The 21,730-nt window shown below is 43.8% G+C and overlaps 1 protein-coding gene across 2 annotated transcripts in view; it reads right to left on the reverse strand.

The window, feature by feature from the left end:
- LOC116518083 overlaps nt 1-20,686 on the reverse strand; it is a 28,953-nt gene extending 8,267 nt beyond the window's left edge. Inside the window, exons 1-10 of one of the 2 annotated variants that reach the window (XM_032231334.1) lie at nt 20,543-20,686; nt 11,064-11,996; nt 9,727-9,970; nt 8,722-8,879; nt 7,564-7,665; nt 6,440-6,640; nt 5,669-6,228; nt 3,899-4,199; nt 2,944-3,133; nt 1,614-1,744 (exon numbers count right to left, since the gene is read on the reverse strand). In XM_032231334.1, coding sequence (XP_032087225.1) covers nt 1,614-1,744; nt 2,944-3,133; nt 3,899-4,199; nt 5,669-6,228; nt 6,440-6,640; nt 7,564-7,665; nt 8,722-8,879; nt 9,727-9,970; nt 11,064-11,934 — 2,758 coding nt within the window. In that variant the 5' untranslated portion in view covers nt 11,935-11,996; nt 20,543-20,686. The remainder of the gene's footprint in view (nt 1-1,613; nt 1,745-2,943; nt 3,134-3,898; nt 4,200-5,668; nt 6,229-6,439; nt 6,641-7,563; nt 7,666-8,721; nt 8,880-9,726; nt 9,971-11,063; nt 11,997-20,542) is intronic. The other variant, XM_032231333.1, reaches the window with a different exon arrangement.
- Nucleotides 20,687-21,730: the final 1,044 nt, after the last annotated feature.

Consider the following 21,730-nt stretch of genomic DNA (forward strand, 5'->3'; position numbering starts at 1 on the left):
ACTAGTGGCTCATGCAGTCGCCAGGAGTCAAAAACTGATTTAAAGGCAAGCAAAAAAAAAAAAAAAAAAAATCAATCGCACAAAAAACTAGTATTGGGGTTTTGACCAATGATATGACCCAATGATACTAAGACTTTTTCTTGGTTGTGTCTGCCACAGGTATAGTAGTGTCATGCCTCCTTCTGGGAAAAGAATCAAGTTGTCAGGCCCCAAAACCAAGAATGACATGTGGCAGTTCTTCCAAGCTGAGCCCATTGACAAAAATCTTGACACACTGAGAATTCTACTATCTGTATTGACAATGTACTCGGGGAACTATTAGGGAGAGGCTGTCTTCACCCTCTTTCTCTCACACATGATATCTGAGCTGCTTCTCACTCCTCTGGAATGCACTCTCTCCCTCCAGGAAATCCAGCTCTTCTCTATATTCCATCACCTCCCTACATTCCATCACATTCCATCATTGTGGACTTCAATTCCCAGAATCCCTCAGCCACTATGTGTGGACTTCAACTCCCAGAATCCCTCAGCCACCATGTGTGGACTTCAATTCCCAGAATCCCTCAGCCACCATGTGTGGACTTCAGCTCCCAGAATCCCTCAGCTACCATGTGTGGAATTCAACTCCCAGAATCCCTCAGCCACGATGTGTGGACTTCAACTCCCAGAATCCCTCAGCTGCCATATGTAAACTTCAACTCCCAGAACTCCTCAGCCACCATTTGTTAGGCCCCAACCATGTGGTGATTCTTCCAGGGTGATTTCTTTATTGTTTCACACCTATAGTCAAAATCTTGCCAGACTGAAGACTCTACATGGGGCTGCCCTTGAAGAGTGTTCGAAGACTTCAATTAGTCCAGAATGTAGTCGCGCGAGCGATTGTGGGTGCACCAAGGTACACCCACATTACACCTATCCTCCGCGAGCTGCACTGGCTACCTATTAGTCTCCGAATCAGCTTCAAGGTGCTGGTCGCTACCTATAAAGCCCTACATGGCATCGGACCTGGGTACCTGAGAGACCGCCTCCTGCCGATTACCTCTCTCAGACCAATTAGATCGCACAGGTTAGGTCTCCTCCGGATTCCATCTGCCAGCCAATGTCGGCTGGCGACTCCCCGGGGGAGAGCCTTCTCTGTTGCAGCTCCGGCCCTCTGGAACGAGCTCCCTGTTGAGATCCGGACCCTTACTACCCTCCCGGCCTTCCGCAAAGCCATCAAGTCCTGGCTGTTCCAGCAGGCTGGGGGGAGCTGAGAAGCATCTATCTCCACGGAAATTGTGAATGTTGGTTTTGTTTTTAATATGTTGTCTTTGTCTCGTTCCCCCCTTTCCCTTGTCTTTTGTGAGCCGCCCGGAGTCCTCCGGGAGTGGGCGGCATACAAGACAAATAAATAAATAAATAAATACTGTCTGCATTTACAATATAGTCTGGGAAGTGTTGAGGAGACGCTGTCTTCACCCTCTTTCTCTCACACAGGATATCTGTACTCCATTGCCTTTTACTCCGATGGACTGCAGGACTCCCTGCTCAAGATGTGTCCCCGCTACCTTCTATCACACAAGGGATAACTTCATTCTCCCCAGATGCATGTGAGACAAAAAAGAACCACTTACTTGGTGTCCATAGGCACATCCTAAGATCCAAGGACAGAGACTCTTGTGGACAACTGTTCTCCATCCCTGGGGTGGGGTTGGAGATGAGAAAGTTTTCCTTGCAAAAAGGGCAGTAACTCAATGACCAGATTCTGCAAGGAAACAAAAAGCGAACACAAAACATTTGTAGCAAGCAAAACATTACATGCGGACCAAACATTTACAGGCAGATATCACAAGGATAGTTCTAGGGAACAATTTCAATAGATGCGGTTAAGACACCGGGCTTCTAGACCGGAAGGTCGGCAGTTTGAGACCCAAGCACCACGTGATGGAGTGACCCGCTGTTCTGGCCCAGCTCCTGCCCACCTAGCAGTTCGAAAGCAGGCAAACGCAAGTAGATAAATAGGTACCACTCCAGTGGGACGATAACAGTGTTCCGTATATCTCAGCATATAGTTGTGCTGGCCACATGACCACGGAAATTTCTTCAGACAGCACTGGTTCCCTTGACTAGGAAACAGATGAGTACTCCCCCTAGAGTTGGACACAACTGGATGTGTTGTGGCCCACCAGCAGCCAGCAGGGCTGGCAGCAGATTCAGACAGTGAGGAAGTTGGGTAGGAATATGGGCCAGTCCTGGAGTCTGGGGGAGGCTATGATGAGGGCTCTGTTTTGGAGGCAGAGAGGGGGCCAGAGCCGTATGGCAATTATCAGCTGCCTTCAAAGTCAGAGATCAGTGGGGCAGAAGAACAGCTGGAGCCTGTTCCCAGTGAGCGCATGTGCAGAGTTGCCAGACGAAGGGAGCAGCTAAGGAACAGGGGTTGACTTGGGAGCAAGGCCACAGGTGGACAATGAATGGCCCTCTCAGAGGAAATAAAAGAGGAGCAAAAGGGGAATGGAGTTTGCAGGAGATAATTCATTCGCTTAATTGGTTCATGACTCTCCGAGTCTCCTTGCCAAGTTCTGCAGATATCAGCCTGGCAGCTCTCCAAGCCAGATAAGGTCTGTGACTGTAAATCCTCCCTCGAAAGACTTTGCTGGATGTGAATGAGCAGAATTCACAGTCAATTAATAAAAGGGGTTTTTGTCAGGGCAAGGAGTTTGCTGCATGCTCTTGGGAAGCCTCAGTCAGAACAGGATGGGGGAAACGTTTATCTCACCTTTACCTTTAATGGTATGTGAGAACAACCTTGCGAGAAGGAGGAAGAGCCGCATGAGAGGCAACCAAGCCCACAGAAGAAATGTGGGTGTGGCAAAGTCGCAGAAGGGACCCTCCCTAGTTTTTATAGAAAGAAATGCAGAATAGGAGTACAAGTAACAAGGCTCTGTAGGAATACGAGATGTTCACCTTTCTCTTTTCCCAGACATAGAGGGTATTTGGGAGACTGCATCAGGGTTCCATGTCCAACTATCTTCTAGTTTCTCAGCCATATTTGGAGTGCCATATTGAAGTCGTACTTTCCGGCTGAATAGGGCTACAGTTAGGGTCTCCTGCTTCGGGAATGGACGATTCCAGAGAGTGGGCATCACCAACTGCTCTGGAAAGAAACGGGATAAAATTCAATTAATTTTTTTAAAATTATTTTTAAAAAGATTTATTTTTTTAATTTTTTATTCATTTAATTAATTAAGTAATTAATTTAATGCTTAATTTTATTAAGCAGTAAAAAGCAGTAAATAGCATAAGGGAAATTGTATCGATTTGTAATTGCTATTAGAAAGAACAGGAAGTTCCTGTTTGTACTGTATTGTGTAAATGTAGTGTGTGTCTAAGTTTGGTGTCTGTGTATTTTGTATGTTTGTAAATAAATAAAAATTAATTTTAAAAAAAGCAGTAAAATATTTATTTATTTAAGAAAATGTACACTCTAAGTGACTCTGGGCGGCTTACAAAGATTAAAATGTGTGTGTGTGTAAACAATAAATAGTCATTGCTGATTAGGAGAATGCCAGCAAATTGGAACAACAATGCATTGGTAAACAGCTTCAAACAGAACTGATTTTAAAAACTTCCCCTCTCAACAAACTGAATCCATCTGAATCCTTCTAATCTAGAGGGTCATTGAAGACCCAGATAAACCTCCAAGTAGCCTCAATGACCCTCTAAAAGGATGCAAATGACCAGCTGTCTGCAAGGAATGTGAACCCTGCCATTCCCCACCATCCAGTCAGAGCTGAAGAAGCTTCTTGGATGAGAAGAGAAACGTCTTCAAAAGAAAAACCAGAAAATCCAGCTGCCTCTTGGGGGAAAAAAAAGCACCTTTGGGGCTTCTGGGAAGAGTTGATCAGGACCAGCAACATACCATCAGGCTTATCACTTAGGGACACTGGCCCTGGCATGATGATGAAAAGACCCCCGCTTCCAAATTTTCCTTGCAGGTGGATGCTGTTGTATGGCCGGCTATGTTTTCCGAAGAAGTGCAATGTGTATTTTTTCAAGCTGTCTCCGGGATTCCCTTTCAGCTCAATGAACTTGTATAGAAACGAGTCGTTGGCCAGGCCCACTTCGCTGATGACGGCTGAAGAATTATGGATCCCCTCTTTGGAGAGATTCAAGTTGAAGGACACGCAAGCGTTTTCCCCAAGAGGCGTTATTTCAGTCAACTGGGAGATGGGCAAAAGAAAGCACCCAGAAAGCATATGAATCTTCAACATTCATTTCTTTTAAAGTTCATTTTTAAATTTCTAACAGCTTCCCCCATCTAATCATGCTGTAGAGTTACTGTATTTTTCAAAGAATAAGACACACTCCCCCCCGCAAAAGTAGGTGAAAATTTGGGTGCGTCTTACACACTGAAACACGAGGCACGGAGGAGGCGATGGTCTGTGGCAATCCCTGCAGCCTGGAACAGCTGATCGGGGGTATTCCGGGAGCCTGATCCATCCGCCAATCAGCTGTTCGTGCTGAATCAAATTGCAATAATGTGCTGAAGCTGACCTGGCTGTTTGCTATTTGCTGCAAGGACGTGTCAGAATTTGCAGCAGCAATCGCATTCAGAAAGCACACACCAGTAACTGATTCAGCAGGATTCACTAACTTCTCTTTATATATAATATAACACATTAAGTAAATATTCAATACCAAAAGCAGCTTTTCCAACATGGTAGTTCAGCAGAGGAGAGAAGTTTCACTTTCAGTTTTAGTTTCAGATATCAGCACAGCATGCAGCTTTAGTACGCCCAGGCTCCTTGCTGTCTTCTTCCTTGTTGCTCATACAGCAAGTACTGTTTATTTCCAAACAGCCCTCAATTCTCTCACACACTGACAGGACGCTAGCCAGATGAATACTATGGATGCTGGTAGGCAGAGGCATTCTAACCACTGTGCCACTAGGACTCCTATTGCAACACTCAATTAAATTCAGCAATAGCAAAAGCACTTAGACTTATATACCGCTTCACAGCGCTTTACAGCCTTCTCTAAGCGGTTTACAGAGTCAGTATATTTGCCCCCAACGATCTGGAGGCAAACCACCTCGGAAGGACCGAAGTTTGAGTCAACCTTGAGCTGGTGAGACTCAAACTGCTGGCAGTTGGCAGAATTAGCCTGCAATCCTGCATTTTAACCACTGTGCACCATGGAAGGGAGGGAGGAAGGGAGGGAGGGAGGGAGGGAGGGAGGGAGGGAGGAAGGAAGGAAGGAAGGAAAATAGCAATAGCACTTATATACCGGTTCATAGTGCTTTTACAGTTCTCTGTAAGAGGTTTACAGAGTCAGCCTATTGCCCCCAACAATCTGGATCCTCATTTTACCCACCTCAGAAGGATGGAAGGCCAAATCAACCTTGAGCCTGGTGAGATTCGATCTGCCATACTGCTGGCAGACGGCAGTCAGCAGAAAGTAGCCTGCAGTACTGCGCTCTAACCACTGCTCCTCATAACATATATCATTCAACACATATATCATTAGCCCGGTCAATTATGGTTGACTCAACGACCTTCGCTAAAGCAAATTGGGTCTTGGTGTGTTTGATAAACATAACCAAGATGGAGTAAAAAAAAAAAAAGCAAGCCGAAATGGACCCTTGGCTGATCTCTGTGGCTCCTCTTACTCAACCCTTCTGCCATTTTACCTGGAAGCTCTTGGGATCTCTGGGCTTCAGGCTGAGGCATCGGCTGAGGGACTCGTCCTCGGTGCTATGAGAGTCATTTTCATGGAGGATATGCTGCCCAGGAGTGAGAAGAGCCACGAGCTTGTCCGCTTTCTGTGCACCACGGGCTCGGTACACCACAGCATCAACCAGCCCGTCGACTGTCACCTGCATGTCATTTTTATAGACAGGGTTGGCGCTGCGGTAGAGCCCCACCGCGTCTACGCCATTTTGGATGGTGGAATCTGGCAAGAGGAGCGAAGGCTTGGGGGTCACTCCAGCACTCCCTACCAGGAAGTAGCCCCGCTCGTTGGTTGAGTAGCCCGTCAGGTTCAAGACTTGGTAAGCTAAGTTGTTCTTGCCGTTGTACAGAACGAGCCAGTAATTCTTGAGTGAAAACGGTGCATGTCCTGGGTAGAAGAGCTCAATGTATTCCGTGTCTTCTCGAGAGCCAGGATTGTCCGCGTTAATTTCGTTGATAAGCAACTCCAGGGCTGGAGTTGGAGGCTCTCCAGTTGTCTGTGGTTCTTCTGAAGTTACATCTAAAGGTAAAGGTAAAGGTTTCCTTTGCAATATGTGCTAGTCATTCTGTACTCTATGTGCTAGTCATTTCGTACTCTCATTCCGGACTCTATGTGCTAGTCATTCTGGACTCTATGTGCTAGTCATTCCGGACTCTATGTGCTAGTCATTCCGGACTCTGTGTGCTAGTCATTCCGGATTCTATGTGCTAGTCATTCCGGACTACCGTACCTGGAGGTGTGCCTGTCCCATCTGCACTGCTTGAACAAGTCTTCATCGCCATACTGTTGTTCTGGTTTCCAAAACGAAACCGTTCTTCACTCTTCTCCATCATTGAGAGGGACTGCAACTCACGGTCCAGCTGGTCTGTTGACCGGGCACTCATGACGGCAGTGAAAGTCATTTCTCTGCCTTCACAGGTTAAAACAGGATCTGCGTTACGAGAGGAGCAAAAGGAAAATCTCATTGTTGGCCTCAATCTGTACAAATTTCTTTCCCAAATAACTTTCGCTACTTATTAGCATCGATCTGAATCTCTTCTAAATTTCATTTCTTCTTCTCTTTTTTTTACATTTTGTGACCTATACTCAACACACACGAGAAGATCAGGGAGTAACCCAAACCATAATAAAGTAAATAAACGCAAATGGCTGTTTCATCAACTGATTCATTACATTCAGACTATTCGTTTGCACAATTCAATGAACCAGCCAACTGATCTTCTTCTCTGCCACAGATTAAGCCATGAAAGGACACCAACAAATTTTCTTTCCCTTTTTTTTCAGCCATCGTGTTACGACATATTCCACACATTTGTTCGTTTATCCAGTGACGCCTTAACTGCCTTTGTGAGCTTGGTAAGGGTCTTAAGATAAAGGTAAAGGTTCCCCTCGCACATATGTGCTAGTTGTTCCCAATTCTAGGGAATGGTGCTCATCTCTGTTTCAAAGCCGAAGAGCCAGCGCTGTCCGAAGACGTCTCCCTGTTCATGTGGCCGGCATGACTAAACATTGAAGGCACATGGAACGCTGTTACCTTCCCACCAAAAGTGGTTCCTATTTTTCTACTTGCATTTTTTTACATGCTTTCGAACTGCTAGGTTGGCAGAAGCTGGGACAAGTGACGGGAGCTCACTCCATTAGGCGGCGCTAGGGATTCAAACCGCTGAACTGCCAATCTTTCTGATCGATAAGCTCAGGGTCTTAGCCACTGAGCCACTGTGTCTCCAGTAAGGATCTTACTTGGATGGTTTTGTAAAAACCTGGAACCATCATCTTCATTATCTCTTTCTACTGTGGCTTTTTTTAAACCACAGGGGTTGAAGCACTCCGAGAGAAATGTACCACATAGCTTACCTTTGAAATACGCTGGGGAAAAGCTGCAGTTGCATCGTTTCTCTAGAGACTGGGCCAAAACTCTCTGTATCGTGCTTTCGTCCTGAGGTTTCAGTTGGCAATCTTACAAAAGGCACAGGAGAAAGATGAAAGGAAGAGATAAGAGATAGAAGGTTATACGGTTTTTATTTCTATTTATATAAGGCTTTTATCTCTACTTGGTTTGCTTAATGCGTTTACACCCTCCCTCTCGGTTGCAAAGGATCAGGATTTTTGCAGTTAATAGAATCCGCATTAACAGAATCTTGCAAGTCTGAAAGTAGGATAGGATAGCATAGGACAGTGTTTTTCAACCACTGTGCCGCGGCACACTAGTGTGCCGTGACATAGTGTAAGGTGTGCTGTGGGAAAATTACTTTATATATAGTCAATATAGGCACAGAGTTAATTTTTTTTAACATTTTCTAATGGTGGTGTGCCTCGTGATTTTTTTCATGAAAAAAGTGTGCCTTTGCACAAAAAAGGTTGAAAAACACTGGCATAGGATAACATAGCGAATAGAATAGCACAGCACAGTATAGAATATAGAATATAGAATATAGAATATAGAATATAGAATATAGAATATAGAATATAGAATATAGAATATAGAATATAGAATATAGAATATAGAATATAGAATATAGAATATAGAATATAGAATATAGAATATAGAATATAGAATATAGAATATAGAATATAGAATATAGAGAGTGGAGTGGAGTGGAATAGGAGTAGAGTAGAGTAGAGTAGAGTAGAATAGGAATAGGAATAGGAATAGGAATAGGAATAGGAATAGGAATAAGAATAGGAATAGGAATAAGAATAGGAGAAGAGAAGAGAAGAGAAGGGAAAAGAAAAGAAAAGAAAAGAAGAATAACTTTATTGTCACTTTGAATTTCACTTTGATTTCTATTCTAAATCTTCCTCAGTCTCTTTTACAGCCTGAGAAACTAGGGAGGGTCCCTTCTGATCCCCTTGCCTGATCCATTATCTAGCTGAGGGTTATCTGACTGATCCCTTGGTAGCATCTCTTGGCCTCTTCCCCCGAGGTCTTTCCCATTAACTTATCACAGTACATTTGGTGCAATCCCAGGCTTCAATTCACCCGTTCCCCCACTGTCCCCAGGTAGCGCTTACCTGTTACGTGAAAACAAAAGGAAACTTTTTGGCTAAAGCGCATCTTCGGGCAGTCGTTGAACTGCAAAGGTGTGGGCTTGGTGAGGGCATAAGAGGAGGAATCGCCGGAGACGGAGCAGCAGAGGCACCGGCTGACAGATGCACCAGCCGCCTGGGATCTGATAAAAATTGTCGGTGGGGAAGAAAAAGTTCCATAATTAACCAAAGGGAAAGGCCGGAAGAGAATATATTGGAAGCAGAGAAATGGCCAAAACAATTTTAATACAGGTAGACTTTGACTGTATTACCCTGCCAACAAAAATGCATATAATCAAGGCTATGGTTTTCCCAGTTGCAATGGATGGCTGTGAAGGTTGGACCATAAGAAAGGCTGAGCACCAAAGAATGGAGGCCTTTGAATGATGGTGCTGGAGAAGACTCCTGCGAGTCCCTTGGGCTGCAAGGCCATCCAACCGGTCGGTCCTAGAGGAGATCAACCCTGACTGCTCTTTGGAAGTCCAGATCCTGAAGAGGAAACTCAAATGCTTTGGCCACCTAATGAGAAGGAAGAAGGATTCCCTGGAGAAGAGCCTCATGCTGGAAACGATGGAGGGCAAAAGAAAAAGGGGATGACTGAGAAGGAGGTGGCTGGATGCAGTCACCAAGCAGTCGGCATGAGCTTAAATGGACTCCAGAGGATGGTAGAGGACAGAAAGGCCTGGAGGGACATTGTCCATGGGGTAACGATGGGTCGGACACGACTTCGCAACTAACAACAACAACAATTCAGCCAATAGGTAAATCAGACTGTTGAGTGGATCAAAGGTAGCAGTACAACTTCCCTTGGGGTTTTCCTGATTGTTGTGCTGTGCTATAAATGCATATTTTTACCTGCCCCAAATAGCAGTTCTCACATTTCTTTGTGCCCCTCATTTTCTAGACTTAAATTTGGGAATCTGTTTCGGCATGGCCCAGGTTTTCTGCAAGGGTTCACAGAAAATTTCGGCTTGCATCCCACTTCCTTACTGTTTGCTCACGTAGAAGGGAGGCTTCCCAGGGCTCAAGATGTCCAGCAGCTCCGAACCCAGCTGCTCCACCATTGTGTACACCAAGGCATCCAGAAGAGCTGGTGTCGACGTGATTCTGGAGCCCACCACAAAGTGGCTGATGGACCCACCATAGAGGGCAATGGCGTTGGTTCCTGCTTTGAGAAGGGAGGTGGTGCTGGAATTCTGGTGGAAAGTGAAATTCTGAAAGTGAGCTGCGCCCTCTGAAAGAAAGAGAACATTATTGGTAGCATTATTAAAGGATGCCTATAGAGGTACAGCTAGTCCTCAACTTAAGACTGCAATGGAGCCCAACATTTCTGTTACTAAGTGAGACCTTTGTTAAGTGAGCTTTGCCCATTATACGACCTTTCTTGCTGCATTGGTTAAGTGAATCCCCTACAGTTGTCAAGTTAGCATCACAGTTGTTAAGCAAATCTGGCTTCCCCATTGACTTCACTCTTTAAAGGTAAAGGTAAACGTTCCCCTCGCACATATGTGCTAGTCATTCCCAACTCTAGCGGGCGGTGCTCATCTCCGTTTCAAAGCTGAAGAGCCAGCACTGTCCGAAGATGTCTCCGTGGTCATGTGGCCGGCATGATTCAACGCCCAATGCGCACGGAAAGGTGTTCCCTTCCCACCAAAGGTAGCTCCTATTTTTTCTACTAGCATTTTTGACGTGCTTTCCAACTGCTAGGTTGGCAGAAGCTGGGACAAATTTTATTACTATAAGGGGAACAAATGGACAATTTCAGGTTAAGAAAGCAAGCCGATTCAACTTAAGGTAAGGGTTAGGGTTAGGGTTAGGTTAAGGGTTAGGTTTAGGGTTAGGTTTAGGGTTAGGTTAAGGGTTAGGATTAGGGTTAGGTTTAGGGTTAGGTTTAGGGTTAGGGTTAGGGTGAGGTTAAGGGTTAGGTTTAGGATTAGGTTTAGGGGGGTTAGGTTTAGGGGTTAATTTTAGGTTTAGGGTTTACAGCGTGCTTCTGTCTCTGCGCTGTTGTCGCCCTTTTGATGACGTCAGCGACGCGGTTTAGTCGGACGCGGTTTAGTCGAGTGCGGTTTTGTGGTGGAACCTGTTAAAAATGGTCCTAACTCACTTTTTTCACTGCCATTATCAATTTGAACAGTTACTAAACAAATGGTTGTAAATCAAGGATTACGGATAGTCCTCAATTTACAACCACTTTGAGGGGGGGAGGGGGTGGTAGAATTTCCTAATATGTTATATGAGCTAGACAATGGCTATTGATCCTAGTGGCCAATGGATCCTATGTCAGAAACTGGACAAATAGATACAGACAAAGTATCTAGCTCTACCTGGAATTTTGGACAGTCCTGAACCCAACAGAAGTAACCCATCAGGAGACGTTTCACCCTTGACCTCCATGACAGAGTAGATCTTTTGGGTGCTTCCTTCCACCAGCACCAGCACCAGGTCCTTCACCTCTACGGAAGGGTGGCCTTGGAGCTCCACAAACTCAGCGTCTCCAGGAAAGGAGGCCAACTTAACCTCATTGATCAGTCCAACGGAGGCGTTCAGCTGTGAGAAAGGAATGCAGTGGTTATCTGAGCCTGGAGTTGGTGCCCCTAGTTGGAAGAACCTTTGAGAATCCATCCCTTGGCACCTCTCCATAGACTCATCATCGGTGATCCGGAATGAAGGGTCCTCTAAGAAAGGTTCTGTGCCAGGGGTCAGAACGCGAACCAACTCATCAGCTTTGTCCCTTTTGTTAGATTTATGAACCAAAGCATCTACCAAATTTTCATTGTTTACAGGCATGCCTACGTACAAGTTCGACCTCCCAAAATAGAGAGCAATTGCATCCGGCCCGTTCTGGATGCTGCCCTTCGGGAGGATGATAGCTGGCCTTGGGACAAGGTTGCCAGACCCAACCAGGAGAAAACCCTGGTCATCTGTGAAAAGGTTGCCAAGATCCAAGACTTTGTAGGCTACATTTCCCTTCCCGTTGTAGAGGACTAAATGATATCCGTTCAAAGCGACTCTTTGTCCGCTGACATGGTAGAGTTCCAAATACTCCATGGTGTCATCTCCTGGATTATCTGCGTTGACCTCATTGATCAGGAGGGTCGTCTTCATCTTTTGGTCATTGATGAGGTTCTGTGAATTCCCTTCACGTAACCAGAAGCACAGGAGGAGCACAGATGCATAGATCAAACCAGATCCCATGACGACGGCAGAGACGAGCTATTCTTCAGCAGCTAAATAATCTGATCTGCTTCCCAAGAGGTCTGGAGAAAACAGAAGAGGAAATAGCTGGGGAAAAACCACAAATGGGATTCCAAGCAATAAAATTATCCCACCATCACAACCAACGATGATGACACCTCAAATCCAAATCCAGAATGAGAAGGAAGTCCAGTGCTCTTCTGCAGTTACCCTTACATTTTCCCTTTTATAATCTTATCTTTCCATTAGTAGAAAAAAACCCACCAGAAAATAAGAAGATGGTGCTTTCCTTGTAAATCATTGCCAACCTGCCAATAACCTTATCTTGGAAAGGACACGTACCTTGGGAACAGTAATTAATATTGCCTACCAATAAAGTATAATATACAGTTTCCCTTCCTTTCCAACCTTCTGATTCCTCCTTCCAAAGAAAGAATTGCCAGTCCATGGCAAAGTGGAGAGGGAATAACAAGTTTTTCCCCGAACCCCATCACTCTGCTAAACAAATAATTCCCTCAACACTGACAAATTATTTACTAAGTCTGCACTACTATTAATCTTATCATCTTCCTATCACCCATCTCCTCCCACGTATGACTGTGTGACTGTAACTATCACCCATCTCCTCCCACGTATGACTGTGTGACTGTAACTTTGTTGCTTGTATCCTTATGTTTTCTTTTATGATTTAATTGCTTATTTATACCCTATGACTAACATTAAGTGTTCTACCTTATGATTCATGACGAATGTATTTTGTCTTTTTACGTACACTGAGAGTATTTGCACCAAAGACAAATTCCTTGTCTGTCCAATCACATTTGGCCAATAAAGAATTCTATTCTATTCTATTCTATTCTATTCTATTCTATTCTATTCTATTCTATTTTCTATTCTATTCCATATTCTACTCTACTCTACATTCCATTACATTCCATTACATTCCATTCCATTCTATATTCTATTCTATTCTATTCTATTCTATTCTATTCCATTCTATTCCATTCTATTCTATTTTATTCCATTCTATATTCTATTCTATTCTATTCTATATTCTATTCTATTCTATTTTACTCTATTCTATTCTATTTTACTCTACTCTATTTGCTTAGGGGGAAAGTATTTCTAAAAACATTGCATGTCTGAGAAATGCATTCAGTCCCTATTGCTTGGATTTTCATATAGGTAGTCCTTGATTTACGACTCCAATTGAGCCCAAAGTTCCTAAGCGACACAATTGCGAATTTTGCCCCATTTTACAACTTTTCTTGCCATCATTGTTAAGTTAATCCCTGCTGTTGTTAAGTCAGTAACACGGTTGTTAAGTGAATCTGGAACCTTTACCTTTACCTAAACATACCACTAAATTTAACCGAGTCCTGTCCTTACAGCTGATTTGTATCATATCACTAATCTTATACTTTACAGGGGCTATTTATAAGGTTATTTTAGACTATATAATGGGTCAATATTGTTATAACGCTGAAAGATTCATGCATAATTTTTCATTGCCTCAGGTTATCTGTTATTTCCGTTGATTTAATAAAGCACAATAAACTCAGGCAACTTAGCTGGCCAAACAAACTTCCCTTCCATATTATGTCAAAATATTTACTTAACCATGGTTGGTAATAAGCTATAATTGGCAAGACCACATCTGCTAAGCCCTGCACTGTCATTCCCAAACCTTATTCAAGGAGAGAAGCAACCTAAAACCAAGGAGAAATTTATTGACCGTGAGAACAATTAACCAGTGAAACAACTTGCCTCCAGAAGTTATGAATGCCCCAACACTGGAAGTCTTTAAGATGATGTTGCATAGCAATTTGTCTAAAGTGGTGTAGGGTTTCCTGCCTGAGCAGGGGGTTGGACTAGAAGACCTCCAAGATCCCTTCCAACTCTGTTATTCAATTCCAGCAATGGCTAACCTTTTTGCCATCGCGTGCCAAAAGCGGGGGGGACCAGGGGGGTCAGGCACATGTGTGCTCACACCCATAATTGTATGCACCCTCCCCCCATGCATGTGTGTGATGTGCGTACCCCCTGTGCATGCGTGCACAACCCCCACGCATGTACATGTCTCCCCTGCCCTCCCCCTGCTTTTGGCACACAAAGGTATGGTTTACCCATTTTTCGCTCTCTGGAGGCTTTAGGAGGCTTCCCTCCGGAGGGCGAAAAACGGCCCTATGGGCAACCCGGATGTCTGTTCTTGAACTTCCGGTTTGCGCATTGCCTTGTTTTTCGCCTTCCGGTGGCTTCAGGGAAGCCTCCGGAGGGCGAAAAATGGCCGAAAATGAAGGCCGAAATCAGCTGCTGGCCAGCGCGCGCATGTGCTCTAGAGCTGACAGGGCAGCCTTGCGTGCCCTTTGAAATGGCTTTGTGTGCCACAGGTTCCCCATCATGGTTCTATTCCAGTGTTTCTCAACCTTGTCAACTTGAAGATGTCTGGACTTCAACTCCCAGAATTCCCCAGCCAGCGAATGCTGGCTGGGGGATTCTGGGAGTTGAAGTCCAGGCATCTTCAAGTTGACAAGGTTGAGAAACACTGTTCTATTCCATTCTAATTCCACAAAGACAAATCAACACACTTACAGTGAGGTTACGGGATAAAATAACTGATTTTGTTGTTGCTGTCATTTAAACAGTTTTAATATTAGAACATGAATGAGTTGCATACCAGAAAAACGTAGGTGAGTTTCCTGCTTTCTTTTTTTTTTAACCTACTATAGAAACTGTGGTTTACACCCAAAAGATTGTATCTTGTAGCGATATCTTCCACTTTGACCACAGCTTGGATAAGCTCATTTCCTGTTACTGGTGAGAATAGCTTTTACATTAAGAATGTGTTAATGTACAAGTGGGTAAGAGAGGAAAAACACTTTACAAAACGCAATTCTAGCAGCTTGCAACATTAAAACTCATTGCTGCTAAAAACTTTCCACTAAAGTTGTCAGAAATCTTAACTGCTAAAGCTTTCTTTTCTCCACTAAGTACACACTTCAGCTTCCTGGAATGTATCCCTGGGTGTGATTTTCTTAACAGCGACAATTTCTGTTTCCTTTGAGTGTTTTACAAAATGAGAAAAGCAACTGAGCTATTAAGGTTTGCGTTTCAATTTTTATTCTGTCTTGGATGATCCTTGTTTCCTGCAATCTTTGCCCTGTCAAAACCATGGGAACAGCACAATATTTACCTACCTGTCAAGTTAATTGGAAGGTGGGAAAGACCACGATATTAAAAACAAAAGTGGTGTTATGAAGTTTTTTTTTTCTTGTTATGATATAGAGCACTATTCACATCATATATAAAGGACAATAATGATCTCAATGTATAAGAGTGGGATGATTTGAACACTTTGGTAAAATTGCATTTGGGTGACCATTTTATATTAGAAAGACCTTTGTATATTAAACGGACCAATGATGATGTAATGAACAATTGATATACATATGATTTGAAATACTTAACCACTATATGGATTAATAATTAATAATGGAAAACTGTTTTTGGAACTCTGGATGATTGATGACATTATGGTCAATTGAAAATATGAACGTATATTATAAATTAATGGGAATTCTTTGTTCTAATCTCCGCTTTTTCTCCTTGGAAATAGGTGATATTATAATACTTTAAAGACTTATTGTTATTTGATAGATAATTATGAATTCAAGGAAATAAGGATTGTTACAAATGAAAGAATATTAATGGTAATTTGAACTCATAATAGCAATAGCAGTTAGACTTATATACTGCTTCATAGGGCTTTCAGCCCTCTCTAAGCGGTTTACAGAGTCAGCATATCGCCCCAACAGTCTGGGTCCTCATTTCACCCACCTCGGAAGGATGGAAGGCTGAGTCAACCTTGAGCTGGTGAGATTAGAACTGCTGAACTGCAGATAACAGTCAGCTGAAGTGGCCTGCAGTACTGCACCCTAACCACTGCGCCACCTCGGCTCAATGACAGCGAAATATTCAGTTACGTTCAATGCAAACCAGTGATGTTATTCTTAATCTTAAGAATTGATGCACAAAACCTGTAACCAAACGACATACTTGATGAAATGGAGGAAAGTGGTTTTTTTTTTTCTTGCTTTGTTTTGTATGTGTTGTTTTGTTTAAAAAGAATAAAAATATTTTTTTAAAAAAAGGTAGATCTTCCATAAAACCAGAAATATGCTACTGCAGCCACTGTTAGGTATACATTTCCTGAAACAGCAAAGAACAGAAAATAAAGAAGCACTGCTAGGCTGGGCAGGGATTACTTCGCACTAACACAGAAAAGTTATCATGTTGGTGAAAGTGTCACCCTAGAACAAGGGTCGGCAATCTGTGGCTCCGGAGCCGCATGTGGCTCTTTCATCCCTCTGCTGCAGCTCCCTGTCGCTCAAAATACGCGTCACAACTGCCAATCTGTGACACGCGCCCAGCACTTGATTTATTGAGGTTTTTGACCCATCTTTTTCCCCCCCGGAGTTCAAAATGTTTTTGTTGCATGCAGAGATCAAAAATTCATTTTCTCTGTAGCAGTTCATTGATTTCACAAATGCAACACGCTTTTTTTTATACATAGCATAAAGGTAAAATATATATATATATATGCAGTGTTGTCTTCATTTTAGATGTCAACAGGGTTTTGTGGCTCCCGGTGCTTTCTTTTCTGTGGGAGATGGGTCCAAATGGCTCTTTGAGTGTTTAAGGTTGCCGACCCCTGGCCTAGAAGATATAGTTCACATCTCCACTTGGTTATCAACCTACCACCCCTACTACAGTCTGGACCCTTTATCTTAACAAATCTTGTTTAGAATAGAGTGGAGTGGAGTGGAGTGGAGTGGAGTGGAGTGGAGTGGAGTAGAGTAGAGTAGAGTAGAGTAGAGTAACATAACGTATAATAGAACAGAACAGAATTTTTTATTGGCCAAGTGTGACTCACACAAAAAAAATGTATCTCCAGTGCATAAGCTCTCAGTGTACGTAGAAGCAACAAAATGATTATATAGCATAGATATAGCATATAGCATAGATCACCATGCCAAAATAAGTGCTTATAGCCAAGGCTGTGGTTTCCCAGTTGCAATGGATGGCTGTGAATGTTGGACCATAAGAAAGGCTGAGCGCCAAAGAATGGAGGCCGTTGAACTCTGGCGCTGGAGAAGACTCCTGCGAGTTCCTTGGACTGCAAGGCCATCCAACCGGTCAGTCCTAGAGGAGATCAACCCTGACTGCTCTTGAGAAGGCCAGATCCTGAAGAGGAAACTCAAAGACTTTGGCCACCTAATGAGAAGGAAGGACTCCCTGGAGAAGAGCCTCATGCTGGGAACGATGGAGGGCAAAAGAAGAAGGGGACAACAGAGAAGGAGGTGGCTGGATGGAGTCACTGAAGCAGTCAGCATGAGCTTAATGGACTCCAGAGGATGGTAGAGGACAGGAAGGCCTGGAGGAACGTTGTTCATCAAGTCACGATGGGTCGGACACGACTTCGCAAGAGTAGAGTAGAGTAACATAACGTATAATAGAACAGAACAGAATTCTTTATTGGCCAAGTGTGATTCGCACACAAATAATTTATTTCCAGTGCATAAGCTCTCAGTATATATACAAGCAACAAAATGATAGGTCATATAACATAGATCATAGTTACAATCATTAATCATAAGATACAAAAACCAGAAGATGAGAAAGATTAGAAGATGAGAAGGATAATAGCCATGTAGCCTGTTACATTGGTAAATATTTAGGCCTAAAGCAGTGCTGTAGGAATTAAGTGTTCAGCAGAATGGCATGGGTAGGCGGGGGGGGGGGGGGATATAGTAGTAGTAGTAATAGTAGTAGTAGTAGTAGTAGTAGTAGTAGTAGTAGTAGTAGTAGCAGCAGCAGTTAGACTTATATACCGCTTCATAGGGCTTTCAGCCCTCTCTAAGCGGTTTCCAGAGTCAGCATATTGCCCCCAACAATCCGGGTCCTCATTTTACCCACCTCGAAAGGATGGAAGGCTAAGTCAACCCTGAGCCGGTGAGATTTGAACAGCCGAACTGCTGAACTGCAGTCAGCTGAAGTAGCCTGCAGTGCTGCATTTAACCACTGCGCCATCTCGGCTCTATATCTCTATCTCTGTTTTTAATCTGTAGTTACCATCCTACCACCATTACATTCTGCCCTGCTAATCTTAACTAATCTTATAAGAACAGAGTAGAATTAGGATAGCAATCTACCACAGTCTTGCACTGCTGTTCTTAACAAATCTTGTAGGATAGGATAGGATAGGATAGGATAGGATAGGATAGGATAGGATAGGATAGGATAGGATAGAATAAAATAGGACAGGACAGAATAGAATAGAGGTTACCAATCTACCAATGTCTGTATTGTTGATCTTAACAAATCTTGCAGAACTGTTGTATTGATCTGCTAGATATCGTTGTGAGAAAAAGACAGAAAAAACCCTCAACACACTGAAATAGGATTGGTAACATGTCACTTGAGAACACAGCCCTTGTGGGAAGCCTCCATTGTCTTCAAAGACCTATGAGTCAAGGTTCTGCCAATCAACACAGCGGCTGTGTTTTATTAACTCAAGCCAAGGGTGAAGGGTGACAATTAATCCTGATGGGTCGAACGATTCCTACGGGGGCGGAAGCTATGATAAAATGGTTTGCAGTCGGGATTTTCCCTTGAAAGTTTAAATCCCTGTATTTTTAAACCGCTGAGTTCAAGTCACAGCAAAGCAAAGCAAAATAAAGCAAAATAAAGCAAAATAAAGCAAAGCAAAGTAAAATAAAGCAAAATTAAGCAAAGCACAGAATGTCTTAGCCTAACATTTAAATATAATCACTCTCCCCCGATTCTAACCTTCTGGGAGAAAGTGATGGGGCTTTAGATTTATTACTTATCAGATGGTTATCTTGCTTTTATTATTATTTTTTTATAAATATGAAGTTGTCTCATACTGCTTCTGCCTCCTATTTTCCCCATAACAACACCCCTGTAAGGGTGGGTTGGGATGAGAAAGAATGGTTGGCCCAAATTTCATCCAGCTAGTTTTCATGGCTAAAGTGGGACTAGAACTCCCAGTCTCCTGGTGATTGGCCCAAAGTTACTATCCGTTTTTGAGCCTAAGGCGGAACTAAAACTCATTGTCTCCTAGTGATTGGCCCAAAAACACCCAGCCGGCTTTCATGGCTAAGGTGGGACTAGAACTCCCAGTCTCCTGGTGATTGGCCCAAAGTTACGTACCTATCCGTTTTTGAGCCTAAGGCGGAACTAAAACTCATTGTCTCCTAGTGATTGGCCCAAAAATACCCAGCCGGCTTTCATGGCTAAGGTGGGACTAGAACTCCCGGTCTCCTGGTGATTGGCCCAAAGTTACTCATCTGGTTTTGCACCTAAGGCAGAACTAGAACTCATTGTCTCCTAGTGGATTGGCCCAAAGTCACCCAGCCAGCTTTCATGGGTAAGGTGGGACTAGAACTCCCAGTCTCCTGGTGATTGGCCCAAAGTCACCTAACCAGTTTTCATGCCTAAGGTAGGAGAAAAACTCACCATCTCCTGGTTCCTAGCCTGACGCCTTAACCCCTGGCAAATAATAAATAAATAAATAAATAAATAAATAAATAAATAAATAAATAAATAAATAATAAAAAGAAATAAAAATAATTAAGCAACCTGAACAACAATGAACACTAAAGGACACCTTTTCTTTAGTTCTTACATCAAAAGAAAAGCAACTGGGCCATTTCTACCCATCCTTGTTCAGGTATGAAACAGGTGGTTTTCTCTGTAGCACCCCAAGCCATGGTTTGTTTAACTATGGTTTAAATAAGCCCCAGTAGGCTGGGTTCGCCCAGCACCCTGGCCCACAGCCAGAGATGGCACTTCAGAAGCGAAAGTCCCAGCCAAGCTGCTTAGCTCAAGGGCAAAAGAAAAAATGTCAACATCTTCCGTTTTCTCCCTGGTTCCCGCGACTCAGCCCAGCCCAGTCCCCACCCCCACCCCACCCCACTGGACTGCAAATGCAAAGGCTGATCGGAGGAAGCTCTTTGGAAAGAGGAAACATGCAAGGAAAAATAAGAAAGAAGAGAGAAAGGCCTTTCCTTACCTCCCTTTCCCCTCCCTTCATCTCTTTTTCCTTTCCTTTCCTTTCTTTCATCTCTTTTTCCTTCCCTTCCATTCATCTCTTTTTCCTTTCCTTTCCTTCATCTCTTTTTCCTTCCCTTCCATTCATCTCTTTTTCCTTTCCTTTCCTTCATCTCTTTTTCCTTTCCTTCATCTCTTTTTCCTTTCTTTCCTTTCCTTCATCTCTTTTTCCTTCCCTTCCCTTCATCTCTTTTTCTTTTCCTTTCCTTCATCTCTTTTTTTAATTTTCTTTCCTTCCCCCTCTTTGTCTTTTTCCTTCCCTTTCCTTCATCTGTTTCCTTTTCTTTCCTTCCTTCCTTCCTTCCTTCCTTCCTTCCTTCCTTCCTTCCTTCCTTCCTGTCTGTCTGTCTGTCTGTCTGTCTGTCTGTCTGTCTGTCTGTCTGTCTGTCTATCTATCTATCTATCTATCTATCTATCTATCTATCTATCTATCTATCTATCTATCTATCTATCCCTTTCCCCCTTCTCTTCTTACCTTTCTCGCTCGAAGGAGAAAAGCGCGCCACCAAGGAAAGAAGAACCGTCCGCATGCAAACCCTTCTCCGGGGGAAAGGAAGGGCTTGCCAGGCGTCGCAAGGCGCATCTCGCTCAGGTTTCCACTGCGTGCCCTGCCCACCGCCGCTCCGCCTCCGGCCAGCGCATCCCACTCGCGGCTGGCAGTTCCATGCCCCAGAGTTTCCACGCCAAACGAGGTCCGAGAAAAACTCCGGGCTGCCTGCCTGCCTGCCTACCTGGCAGGTTCTCCAGCTGCAAACGCCTGGAGACGTATTTGGGGCGGGGGGCTGAGCGAGAGGAGGCGCCTTGATCCCCTTTTTTCAAATCTGGGACTGACAGGGGGGGTGGGGGGCTTTAATCGGGATTTTCCCTTAAGGGTTAAATCTCAGGTTTTTTTTTTTTAATTCTTTCTTTCCTAGTTTGTGCTTAGCCGTGAAAAGACATTTTCTGCATGTTTAGCTCTGCCTGTGGAGGAAGTCAGTGGGAAATGCGTTGGGGGGGGGGGGGGGCTGATCCCACTGCAAAACACGCCGGCGGATTCCTCCTGAATGTACTTTATTGCACGTGGATTGGGGGGGGGGGGGGCTGGAAGGAGCAACGAGTAGCCATGAGGGGGCAGCAAAGAGCAGGCAGCCCCCCCCACGGGGGGAGGGTGTCATCGGGAGCTTTATATGTTAACATTTGAAGAAGGGGTTGAACACTTAACAGGAGCTTAATATGCAGAATATAGAGAGGGGGGAAAGAACAAAACAAAGCTAGATGTGTAGAAGGAAAAGAAGGGACTTCAGACTTCCTTTTACAGCACTTAAAGTATACATGTAAAGTTTTTGTTAGTTGCGAAGTCGTGTCCAACTCATCGCGACCCATGGACAACGTTCCTCCAGGTCTTCCTGTCCTCTACCATCCTCTGGAGTCCATCTAAGCTCACGCCAATTGCTTCAATGACTCCATCCAGCCACCTCATTCTCTGCTGTCCCCTTCTTTTTTAGCCTTCAATCTTTCCCAGCATGAGGCTCTTCTCCAGGGAGTCCTTCCTTCTCCTTAGGTGGCCAAAGTCTTTGAGTTTCCTCTTCAGGGTCTGGCCTTCTAAAGAACAGGAAATGTAAAGGATCCACCCCTAGGTATTAAGAAATGTATAGCAGGGAATATATGTAGTTCATGGTTGAAT

Source organism: Thamnophis elegans, chromosome 14, assembly GCF_009769535.1.
Source record: "Thamnophis elegans isolate rThaEle1 chromosome 14, rThaEle1.pri, whole genome shotgun sequence".
NCBI classification, from domain to species: Eukaryota; Metazoa; Chordata; class Lepidosauria; order Squamata; family Colubridae; genus Thamnophis; species Thamnophis elegans.